The sequence below is a fragment of the Diadema setosum genome, chromosome 17 (assembly GCF_964275005.1).
Source record: "Diadema setosum chromosome 17, eeDiaSeto1, whole genome shotgun sequence".
NCBI classification, from domain to species: Eukaryota; Metazoa; Echinodermata; class Echinoidea; order Diadematoida; family Diadematidae; genus Diadema; species Diadema setosum.
The window spans coordinates 8,963,260-8,976,544 of NC_092701.1; the positions used below are offsets into that span (position 1 = coordinate 8,963,260).

At 39.7% G+C, this 13,285-nt stretch overlaps 1 protein-coding gene across 1 annotated transcript in view; it reads left to right on the forward strand.

Moving 5' to 3' along the window:
* LOC140241150 (uncharacterized) overlaps positions 1 to 13,285 on the forward strand; it is a 150,071-nt gene that overhangs the window by 25,937 nt on the left and 110,849 nt on the right. The window contains exon 3 of the mRNA XM_072320910.1: positions 12,486 to 12,557. Coding sequence (XP_072177011.1) covers positions 12,486 to 12,557 — 72 coding nt within the window. The remainder of the gene's footprint in view (positions 1 to 12,485; positions 12,558 to 13,285) is intronic.

The following is a 13,285-nucleotide window of genomic DNA, read 5'->3' on the forward strand; positions in this document are numbered from 1 at the left end:
GTGTGGGTGTGTGTGTAAGGCTGTGGTAGAGAGCCGATAGGCATGGGATACCTGTAGGGGACATCTGTTGAAAAAGAGCTAGAGATAGACCGCCTATTCAGACACCTGTCATTTTATACCAAAACTCGATAACGAAGCAACGTATAAAGAATCATCGTATAGCCGACAGACGGTTCAGACACTAATTTCAACCGTTCTGGGAAACGTCGTAGAGATGTGCAGTTTCCCCCTGCGCTTGCTGTTATGGTCATGAGTGACGGGTATAGGGTCACCTTTCACGAGTGCTCCCATGAAGCCCCGCCCAGTTATACCGTTCTATGGTCGCCATACGTTCAGACGCACACGGAATGCTGATTCGTTATCGAGTTCTAGTTCGAAACGATGCTCTGACCGTTGTTTCGCTATACATCGTTTCGTTAGTCAGCGTTCAGATGTATAAATTCATCGTATACCTATACCGTTTTGGTATAGCTATACCGTTCTAATATAAATTGTTTGCGTCTGAATGCCCGGAGAGAGGAGAAAAAAAGGACAAGTCCCCTTTCTCCTCCGGTCCTAACCCATCGCATACCAATTGTTGGCCCATTTCCTGCCGGCTGCCTTTGCTGCATGGCTGCACACACTATTGCATTACCCCATCGATGAGCCTTTTTACCAATTTGCCAGAAGGGAGGCCTTCATTTGTGTGGAGTTTGGGAGAGTAGGATGCTTGTTGGTTAAGGATAGTACATAAAGGAAAGGTACAATTTTGGTTGGGATGGGACTTCAGGTTTCCAACATTTCTTTTGGTGATTATTTTTGAGACAATGAGAAACCTTTTTATGAGATATGACAGAGCATATAATTCTAAGATGAATTCAAAATTTGTTTAATGAAAATTGGTTTTGATATGACTGAGATATCCAAAACAAAGCGATTCTAGTAATAGATGGGTCCAAACTGTAATTGACATTGGTCTTCTTTAGATACCTCAGCCACTTCAAAATCGATTTTCATCAAATAAACTTTGAATTCTTTTTAGAATTATATTCTCTTTCATATTTTATAAGAGGTTTCTCATTGTCTTAGAAAAAAAAAATCATCTTAAAAAAAAGTTGAAACCTGTAGTCCCATCTCAACTGAAATCGTATCCTTCCTTGAAGGGTAGCAGTGCTCTCGTGTGTGTTTTGCAGGCTCTCAGATCTCCTAATTCCAAATCTTGCTCAAGTTTAAATCTCTAGATGGCAATTGGTATCAGAGTACGATGTTTGCAGGTTCTTTTGACTATCAAAGTAAAATTTGTGTGCAGGTGGTATTTGGTGTCAGAGTAGCACTTGTTCATATCTTGTGCATATATTCTAAAAACGTTTGATATTTCTCGTAAATCGAAAGTATTCATAGCAGCTCCATTTTCCTCTGAATGTTCAGAGTTGTTTTCATCCACCCACAAATCAGCCTCTCCCTTTAAAGGCATTATTTACCATTTGCAGATGAAACAAAAACCCAGCATTAGTGCTTTAAAATTGTTACTGAAATGTGAGTTAGGGATAGAAACAACCACTGTAAAAATTTGAATTGGTAAAATCAATGTTAGATATTGTTCAATATACAAAATGTGAACAATAGTTATAATAAAAATGCTTCCAGGCTAAACCTTCTACAGTTACAATTTAGTGAGAAAAATACAGATACAAATGTATCTCCTTATATTTTAGGTTTTATTGTGAAAAATTATATATTATAGGATGTTTTGTGGTACAACAGACCTACACATGTATATGCATTAAATGTCATATCTTGAAATTTTTTTTTTAATCACTTCCCGAAGGGAAGATGAAACAAAAACCCAGCATTAGTGCTTTAAAATTGTTACTAAAATGTGAGTTAGGGATAGAAACAACCACTGTAAAAATTTGAATTGGTAAAATCAATGTTAGATATTGTTCAATATACAAATTGTGAACAATAGTTATAATAAAAATGCTTCCAGGCTAAACCTTCTACAGTTACAATTTAGTGAGAAAAATACAGATACAAATGTATCTCCTTATATTTTAGGTTTTATTGTGAAAAATTATATATTATAGGATGTTTTGTGGTACAACAGACCTACACATGTATATGCATTAAATGTCATATCTTGAAATTTTTTCTTTAATCACTTCCCGAAGGTAGATACAGCCGTAGGACCTTTAATATCATGTGTAGCATTTGATCTGTAGTCTTTGCCTGACCGCATTTGTGAATGTGATAGCAGTGTAGCCCCAGCAGAGTACATCACTGTTAAACCAAAAACATTCATGGCATGAAACTTTCATGAATTGGAGTTGACAGCCTTTTTTGTGGCGTGAAACTTTAGCCAATCATCACTGGCATTCAATGCATTGTGTAGACGAACACTTTTGTGTGCATTTTGATTTTTAGCGAATCTTGATTCTTTGTGAAATTCACAAGAATTTTATGAACACGAAAATTTCTGGTTTTACAGTATGTCTTCATCACAGGACATGGCCATTAGGAATAAAAGATGCTGATAAGTACCCTCATTTCGTGAGTAAACCGAGACAAGACTCGGGTTCAGGCACTACATGTATTCAGAGAGATGGGGAAGCCCTCAGCAGTACCTGGAACAATGCTCTGTTCACACGGCACGATTGCTTTGTTTCTTGTTATCACTCCCAGAAGTAGAAAGTTTGAACGCAGAAATTTCATTTGTGGATGTTGTGAAAGCAAATGTATGATTTTGAGAGGGCATGATTTCTGATTTCTTTAAAATGACTTCGGTGGATACGTGAGTAGATTTGTGTTGGGAGACGGCTTTGGTCTGAGACATGACCGGGTCTGTGATGGGTAGACTAGGCGCCTGCGGTCGGAGCTCTGAATTATGAGTTATGAGTAAAGATCACGCAGCTCATTAGGCCGATGATGGAAGTTCTATGGGGGGTACATATGGCCGACCCATTATCCCAAGTGATGGGGGGCAAGCTCACTGTCACTGCGCCCTGTCTAATCAGGATGTTTTCCATTTTTCCTTATGACAACAAACCCTTGCTCTGTCTGTAGCAGAGTGGTAATAGTCCAAGTGACCCTATCAATACCTGTAAGCGAATCCAAGGAATGAGCATCAATCTTGATACTGCATTGGTTAATGGACATGAGGTCACTAAACTTTTATGGGCTTGAAATGAACTTGCTTTCTCACGAGTATGAACTGTCTGTTTTTTTTTTTTTCTTTTTCCCTATAGAAAAAGAAGAAATGTTTGAAATTGTGAGGTCAAAGTCAGTGCAGTTCTATACTGGTACTTTGCCACTTTAAAGGAAGTGTTAACTTTTTTCTTTTAATTTATCAGTGGTGAATTACGTTTTGCTGGTGCTAGCCAGGATTTAATTTAAGCCAGTTAATTTAGCGACCTTTATTGCTGGAATTGTAATAAAAATGTAGCTGCTGATAAGATGAAAATAACTTCCCAAGTACTGAGATAGCTTTTATTGCGAGCATGCCTCTTCTTCTTCTTGTTTTGTTTTGTTTTTGTTTTTTAAATAATCAGTGCCAGAGTTATTTTAAGACAGAAGATGAGTAAGCATGTTATTATAGGCATTAACTCTGCCTTGTGTTTTCATTTGCTTTCAATTCTTTCGTTGTTACCGCTCGAAGTTATAAATCCACTAAATCCACCTTAGTCATAGAGGGAGACAGAGTGGGCAGTGTAAACTAAAGGTTCGTTTGCACCATGCAGTATGTAATCTGCAGAGTATCTCAGGCGCTGAGACAATAATGTGATAATCACCAGTGTGAACGTGATGGCACTACAAACTTGGCAGTCCACTGTATGCGAATGCATATGAACCTGGCATGTTTACACGTACATGTTAAGTGTGATGTCTGTTATGTAATTTAAGCATGACGTCTATCATGTAATCTGGAATTACTTTGTAAATCTTTTGATTGACATCTATAAAAGTCAAACACTTCCAAACCAGGAAAATATAACTGCAATTTATAAAAGAAATATGTCTGTATTTTGATACAGTAGAGAAGTGTTTGCACTTTTGTGTTAGAAAAATCATAATATTTCAATTAAAGTTTCAAAGCAAATGTGCCGTAAGCCAACTGGCAGCACAACCTGAAAAATTGCACACAGGCATGTAATTGTCTGTTCACTGAAAATGGAGTTCCTCTGTGACGATTTGCAATATTAAAGCACCTTCACTGCTGTTAAAAAAAAAAAAAAAAAATCATTTTATTTGTTACTATTATTATTATTATTTTTGTTGCTGTTGCATGACTTCCATGTGCTATACCCTGGGGCACACATGAAATTTGCCAGAAACTGTTGAGCCAGTGCCCAAGTGTATTGGTATGTAAAGCTGGTAATGCAAGTAGGCCCTACAGTCAACCTCGCCTGAGTCAAATCTATTTGGACTGAAGAAACAGCTTTGACTTTCCATAGAGAAAATTGGACTTTGGAGTAATATGAGGGATTAAAATCAATAGAATATAAAGAGAAGAGGACTGAAAAAGACTTTTGACTTAAGCAATTATTCGACTTACAGTGTATGCGAGGTCAACGTATATAAAGCAAGGTTGACTGTAAAATGTGAGATTTTTAATATTGATAATACTTTCCAGTGAGTGTGTGGGACTATGGAGTCTCTATTTCACACTTTGTAGATTGCCATTGACCTCATGTGACCCCTTTGGCTTATACTGAAGTGGCAGATGGTACCAGAGACAAGCTGAGCCCTTGCTAGCCTCAGATTCAGACTTAATTCTAATTAATAATCCCAGTCATAGCTGCTTTACATCTTCTGAGTGAAAAAACTTTAATAATGCAGCCATAGCAGTAACCTGAGAGAGTGATATCACTGTACATGATGTATTTCAGTTGATTCAATCATGTAGCTTACTTTGTCAGAGGTGCCAACTATTTCTTTTGTGCACCAGTTTTGCTGTTTTTCCCCCAAAATACTGTAGGTTTCATGGAAAACAGTATATTTCCCAAATTGTTTTACTATAAAATACATCTCTATTTTAGAAAAGGTAATAAAACTGTTTTTTCCACCAAATATGTCTTTTCAGCCTTCAGAAAACTGCAGTAAACAGGTTGGCATCTTGACTACTGTAAAACATGATATATTCGCGGCATGAAATTTTCGCGAATTGGAGCTGACAACCCTTTTCGTGGCATGAAATTTTCGCGAATTGCCACTGGTGTTCAATGCATGTAGTGTAGACAAAAACTTTCGCGTGCATTTTAATTTCGCGAATTTTGGCGCTCGCGAAATTCGCGAAATTAAAATGTACGCGAAAATTTCTCGTTTTACAGTAAATATTGAATACACGTCATTTGCAAATTTTCAGACCTGAACAGTGCATGCATGTGTATGAGTGAATGTGTGTACAGTTGTATGTGTATGTGTACATGTGTGGTATACACTAGGATGTGTGTGTGTGTGTGTGTGTGTATGTGTGTGTGTGTGTGTGTGTGTGTTTATGAGGTAAAGATTAAGAAATGGAGAAGATGTTTGCAGATATGTAGCCATCATCAGTGGCATACATTAAGTATAATCTGTGAGAGTACCAGTACTGTGTATATCGATGTGCCATCTATGCGTCTGACTCGAAGATAAACACAGGCTGCGGTCTGTACTTGAAGGAGGTGGGTTTTTAGCTAAGCATCTCGGAAACCCAAACCGGGATTTGTCATGCCAGTAAATGCGGCATTTCTTGCGGTCATCCGATGTGACTTGCAGCTGCTATTTATAAACTCCTTACTCCTGTTCTTCCTCGATGTGAAAAAATATCCCCCCCTCCTCAAAAAGAGGGATAAAAAAAGCTCCACATCCATATTTATAAGAGAGGATTTTATTTTCTGATGTGTCATGTTCCTGAGTGTTTGTTTTATGCATTATAGATATTTAATCATTAATATTTAACCTTTAATTAAGGTATAAGAGAAACAATGCATACTTTGCAAAAATGACATTTATAAGAACTACATATTGTCTGCCTTGAGTGTTGATTGGCACAGAAAACCCATAGCATTGTACACACTGTCTAAAGTCCCTGGAACAGAAATTGTTTAAAACCACATGTTACAACTGTAGTAAGTCATTCTGAATAGGTCATCAATCTTTCAGCTTCAGTTTCAGCTTCAAGCTGTGGAATATGTTTTTTATCCAGTCTCTTTCATTTTGGTCAGACAGTAGTTGTGATATCAAACTTCAGATCTTTTTCTGTTGAATGGAGGTCAAATTTTGTCATCTTATGTCATACCAATGAAAGCAATGAATTTGCAGCACACTTGGTATCTGTTATAGGAAAATCAAGTCATAAGAAATAATCACAGTTTCTTTCATGAAGATTTACATTTGATCTTCATGAGTGGTGATCTACTGTAACTTCCTGCACTGCACTTTTCTGTTTAATTTTCATTCTGTAACGATCAAAATCACACTGAGAATGATTGCACAAAAGAACCAATATATTTATGTTCTAGTGCCAGTACAGACTCGTAATGATCGTTCACAACAGTACAATAGTGATCAATAGAGACAATTATTAATCGGTACTGTAATCACTTACATGCATCACAGTCAAATCTGAAATCACAAGGTCCATGTACATACAATGTATGTAATCCCCTGGAAATGTCCAAAGATTATGTTTGATGCACAGATGAATGATCCTTGATGCACCGATGAATGATTCCTCCGACGTAAATCGATAGACACAGGTTACAGTAATCCAAGGGAAAATCCACAGTATAAATCCACAGCGACACCTGTCGAATCCAGACGATATGATGACCGCGTCCAGTCGGTACGTGAATGATAATCCAGCAAATGATATCCAGCTAGGAATTCAGCCCGTCACAGCTTTGACATAGCAATGTCCATTGACATGAGAATGGAGTCTGTCACCATTGAAGGCGATTCAATTCTCTGCAGGCAAAATGTCTCCCAGGCCTTATCTCCACAAATAGAACAGGTCAGCAGGTAACACAGGACTGACTATAACAAGTCGCTTCAGAGCCAGAAGTGACGTAGCTCAGAGCAGAGAGGTGTTGGGTACTCTGCCTTCTTCAGAATTTCTGTGGCTTATATCTGTAGGTCCATTCACCCCTTCTTTAATGTTCTGTAATTTGCTCCACCCTGGGGCTACATATGACGGGAAATGGAAATTGAGAAAGTGATGAAAATACTTTATTGAAGACTACTAGTTTTATTGTGAGTTTATTACAGCTCATTAGACAGTTGTTGTGAAACAGGAGTTGTTTACAAGGAGCTTTTTGTCAAACGTGCTTGGTAATCACAGTCAGGAATTCGGAATGCTTTAGGTATTCAAGATGACCATGCACCGATGTATCAGAAATTAGTGTCTGGAATTAATGTACTCCCTATTTGTGATGCGTAATTCGGTATATGTAGTTGGAAAATGGAAGGTTAGATTGGTGTGTTTAGAAAGAGGAGTGAGAAGGATAATTTTCATAATTTTGTGAAATTTTGCTGTAAACAGAAATGGACAGTAGGCGGATGAATATTAGTCATTTTCCAGGGGTTGAGTTGCACATGAATGCGCCCTTTGTGCTGTTCGTATGTACCGCGGGAAATTTGGACACTTGCACTGCACTCTGCACGACACACACCTCACTTCGCACTCTCGCACCGTAGCTAGGACAAGCAACCTGCCGCAATGGGTTGAGTCTGGCTGTTTGCTGCCTGTTATGATGTCTTTTGGCTTTTGGCAGTTTCTTTTGGACAAGACAAACTTGTTCATGGGTGAGATGTTCAGCCCTCCGGTACTGGTGTTCTCATGTCTGAGGATGAGGGTTCATACTTTCAAAGAGCGAGTTGCTACCTGACTTAGGGGTTTTCTTTTTTGTGTGTCGATTTACTGACACCAATAAAGTCAAGTGAACTACAATCCTGCGTCCACTCATTCATTTGAGTCCTGGGGTCTATCACCACATCATCACAGCCCCCTAACGTACCACCTATCCACGACAAACTGGCGACGAGGATGGGATGGTCGTCGCAGGGATGTTCGTCGCTTCAAACCCCTTCGTCGAGGCGAGCTGCAAGTAGCAACTCCACAGTTTGATCTGACCGGGCGGGATGTCTGGTCGGGTATTCAGCGCTGGATCTTCTGCTGGATGTCGTCGTGTCTATGGCGCGAGACTGTCGTCTGATGTCAACTAGGAATCTGGACTGACTGCTGCGAGGGAGAATAGAACTGAACCTTATCTCTACCACTGATGGGACGAATTGGAGGGAAGCTGGGAATCCGGACATAAACAGGACTGGTTTTAAAGTAGAGATTAACATAGAGTTAAGCATTGTATTAACACATGTAGAAAATAAGTTGTAAAGTACAATTCTTTCCCAGTGATATTTCTCTCAACAGCTCTTTGTAACGATGGCAGAATCAATGACAGAAATGTTACAAACCCTTACGAGTGTACTTCAGGGACTGAATGTGCAAAAGGCACCACCGCCTGTCAAATTGAGCAAGTATAGGGGGATCCCTCAGGTTGCTGGTGACTTGTCTTTGCAGGAGTGGCTAGATAACTTTGATAGTTATGCACGGCATTATAATCTTGAGGGTAGCGAGAAGGCGCAGTCTCTCATTGATCACTTGGCTGGAGCAGCAAAGGAGGAGGTTCTCTGCAGAGGGGAAAGTGTTCAAAAGGACTGTGATAAGCTGATTGGTGTGTTGAAGTCATTGTTTGGGACAGTAGAAACAGTGCAGTCCTTAACCGCAGAGTTTCATAACAGGAAACAGTCTGGTACTGAGACATTGGCAGACTACAGCAGAGCACTTATGCGCATCTACAGCAGAATGGAAAAGGCAGCATCTAGTTCAGACGAGAGAAAGGCCTTAGAACAACTTAGAGATTCATCCTTGAAGGAGAGATTCGTTACCGGAACAAACCAAGCGTGGGTCCAACGGGAACTGCGAAGAATCGAACTCGGTTCGAAGAAAAAGACTTTTATAGAGATGAGAGAAGACGTTCTCGAGTTCTTCCGAGACCAGGAACCCCAGCGGAAGCCAAGGGTGAATGATGCTTACGTGAAAGTAGGTGATGATTGTCCTGCGGCACAGAAGGTTAATGTGGAAGAAGAACACTATCACAAAGAGTTGTCACAACTTCGCAGGGACGTATCTCAGCTTACAAAGTGTGTGAAAACTTTGATGGAGAACCAAACCACAAGTCAGCCCAGAAGACTCAGTGATGAAAGGTGTTATAACTGTTTACAGAAGGGTCACACCAGGAGGTTTTGTACAGCAGATACAGTGTGTTACAAATGTCGGGGACGAGGACATATTAGCCATGATTGTCCGCAGATGCAGAACCAAAATATTTCATCTACTACTTCAACACAAAGCAATGCAACCCAGAACCCTGAGGCTAGGCATGGCAGCGTCGATATACATGCAGAGCAAATGGAGACTGAACTGGTGGATCGGTTGTTAGCCCGAAGCCCCTCATGCACAATGTCAATTGGAGGATTAGAAGTGGGTTGTGTCATGGACACTGGCGCTGAGACCTCAATTATTCCTGCCTCCTTTTATAATGAGAAACTGAAAGATAGGCTGGGAGATCTGAAGTCCCCAAGTGGTCTTTTTCTAAATGTGATAGGTGTCGGAGGAGTTCGCATTCCTATTCATGGATACATTGAAGTGCCCATTGTTGTGAAAGGACAAGAACTGTTAGGAAGTTTCTTGGTAGTATCAGATGAAGCATGTACATCTGAAGGGAACTATCCAGTGTTGCTGGGATGTAACATCCTTCGACATTTGAGGGGAGTGGTGATTTCAGGCAAAGAAGCTAATGTTCCTCAATCTGATGCAGTAGAAACACAGACTTTTAAAGTATGTACTACCCAGAAGGAAGTTCTACCACCACACTCCATTCGCAAAGTGGTTTGCAGTTTCCGAGCAACTGTCCAACAACCAACCAAGGAAGTTATCAACAATGTGATTGTGCGACCATCTTCAATTTCAGGCAATGAATTAGTGGAGGTCTATGAAGGATGTCATTCAGTTCAGTCGGGGAGAGACATAGAAGTGTTGATAGCAAATAAGACTGAAGGAGAAGTACAGTTAGACTCCCATACTATGATCACAGAGGCTTCATCAGTAATTCCAAAGGAAGAAGTACTACTAGATGTGGAAGGAAACAATGTGGAAGTTTCTGTGTGCGAAGTACTGCAAGAACATTTTTCAGAGTGTGTTGCTGAAAACCTTGGATCAGTGAGAGCAACAGCAGATACACCCCAGAAGGAAAGAGAAATTCAAGAGACACCACACTTCCTCATGTTTGGTAGACAACCTGAACTACCACTAGATCACTTATTGGATCGATTAGATGGAGAGTGGGAAGCAAATCATGTTGCAGAACAAGAGAAACTAATCAAGCGAGCTCAGCAAGTAGTTTCTGGCAGACTGAGGGAGGCAGCTAGGAAAGAGAAACAGAAGCACGACGAACGTACTACAGATCCATCTTTAGAGATAGGAAGCAGAGTCCTACTCAAAAGGAATGCTTTTGATGGTAGACACAAACTTCAGGACAAATTCTTTGAAGCAACTCACATAATTGTGAATAAGAATGAGCATGAGGATCTTTATGAAGTTAGACCAGCGATGGGTGGAGCGTCACGATGGATTAATCGAAGACAAGTTATTCCTGACCCTCGACAGGAAGAACCACATGTTTTGGAAGAAGTCTTACCCAGTGACTGCTCTACCGATGAAGAAATGCAATCAGGACGCCTGGGAGATGTTGGCAATATTGATGATGATGATGACGATGATAACGACGATGAGGCGGAAGAGTTTGATTTTCATCATTTTCGATATTGTTATAATCCACCTGAGACCCTTCATCTGACTGAGGAAATTGTAGAAGGGGATCAACGTAATGATGGACCTAGACGCTCAGCTCGTAGCAACAAAGGAATTCATCGTAATCCATCCAGATTACCAGTGTCTGCAATCACTGGATTACCGGTGTGAAAGTTCAGGGTTAAAATATGTGATCAAATTTGATATGACAGTCAATTATTGAGATTTTACTGAATTGAAAGAAAGGAGAGAGAGAAGTATGCTCTTTCACTTGTTGAAATTTCATATGGAATTCTGAGTAATTTATTGGGCAATTTATGGACTTACTTGTAATTCTGAAATTACATATGAAATTTTGAAATATTCGAGACGAATATTTTCTTTCCAGGGGGACATGACGGGAAATGGAAATTGAGAAAGTGATGAAAATACTTTATTGAAGACTACTAGTTTTATTGTGAGTTTATTACAGCTCATTAGACAGTTGTTGTGAAACAGGAGTTGTTTACAAGGAGCTTTTTGTCGAACGTGCTTGGTAATCACAGTCAGGAATTCGGAATGCTTTAGGTATTCAAGATGACCATGCACCGATGTATCAGAAATTAGTGTCTGGAATTAATGTACTCCCTATTTGTGATGCGTAATTCGGTATATGTAGTTGGAAAATGGAAGGTTAGATTGGTGTGTTTAGAAAGAGGAGTGAGAAGGATAATTTTCATAATTTTGTGAAATTTTGCTGTAAACAGAAATGGACAGTAGGCGGATGAATATTAGTCATTTTCCAGGGGTTGAGTTGCACATGAATGCGCCCTTTGTGCTGTTCGTATGTACCGCGGGAAATTTGGACACTTGCACTGCACTCTGCACGACACACACCTCACTTCGCACTCTCGCACCGTAGCTAGGACAAGCAACCTGCCGCAATGGGTTGAGTCTGGCTGTTTGCTGCCTGTTATGATGTCTTTTGGCTTTTGGCAGTTTCTTTTGGACAAGACAAACTTGTTCATGGGTGAGATGTTCAGCCCTCCGGTACTGGTGTTCTCATGTCTGAGGATGAGGGTTCATACTTTCAAAGAGCGAGTTGCTACCTGACTTAGGGGTTTTCTTTTTTGTGTGTCGATTTACTGACACCAATAAAGTCAAGTGAACTACAATCCTGCGTCCACTCATTCATTTGAGTCCTGGGGTCTATCACCACATCATCACAGCCCCCTAACGTACCACCTATCCACGACACATACACTGTACTTGTACATACTTGTACATGACTTCAAGAGCCTTCCAGAACCCTGACCTCCTGTCTGTAACTACCAATCACATTGGGTTACAGGTACAGTGTATGTATTGCATGACGTTATCCAAATATGTAGGTACTTCCTAGAACATTCTAGATTGGATGAGCTACACTGTAATTACCGGTACATGTGTACTTCCTTTCACATGCATGTACTGTAGCTACACCAATTAAAAACTTCTCCACTAATCTGGTCAATCTGCATACTTGTACATGCACACATTTAAAAAACCATACATACAGTACATCGTACATGTATATATCTACTAAAAGGTACATTCATAACAATTCAAATGTAGAATTTGAAAGGTAATGATTGAAATGAAAGATTAATGGTTATTTTTTTAATTGTCTTCCTCACAGTACATCGGTACACTGGACGTCCCCAGACCAAGCAGTCGCGTGGAGATCGTGGCTGCCATGAGAAGAATAAGGGTGAGTTTGACGAACGAAGGAAATTTCACTTCACAGATGTTTTCAGAACTCTTGAGAATATTTCTCACTACATAGAAAGAAAACAATTTCAAATTATATAGATAAGATTTTGAATATTTCACAGTTCAACAATTCACAATTCAATTTCTTCTTTGTTTACATAGAACACAAGGCACTACAGTACAAGGTACCGTATACAATGTAGAAGCAAAAAAGTAAAGAAATATACACACTATGAATAGTAGTAAATGTACAATATGTACTGCGGTAATACACTTGGTACCATTCTCATCTAGGAATTACCACAATTTGATGCAACATATCTGTATTGTATTCAAATGCCATGCATGCGTTGTTACCAAAAGATTGTCTAAACAACCACAAGACTTGCCGATGGCTTACCCTACCTAGCAACAACTGATGAATGCTATTAAGTACTGTAGCCCGACCAGACGCTGTTAATACGCTACGCGAATACAGCGTCTGACCAACGAGCGGGCACCTACAAAGTGGGGAACCACAACACAACTACAAAACTTATGAAAATTTATACGTTCTTTATAAACAATGTACACGTTACCAAACGTTACTCACCTTAAAGGCATAATTTACCATTTGCAGATGAAAGCATTAGTGCTTTAAAATAGTTCTAAAATGTGAGTTAGGGATAGAAACAACCACTGTCAAAATTTGAATCCGTGTAATCGATGTTAAGTGTTGTTAAATAC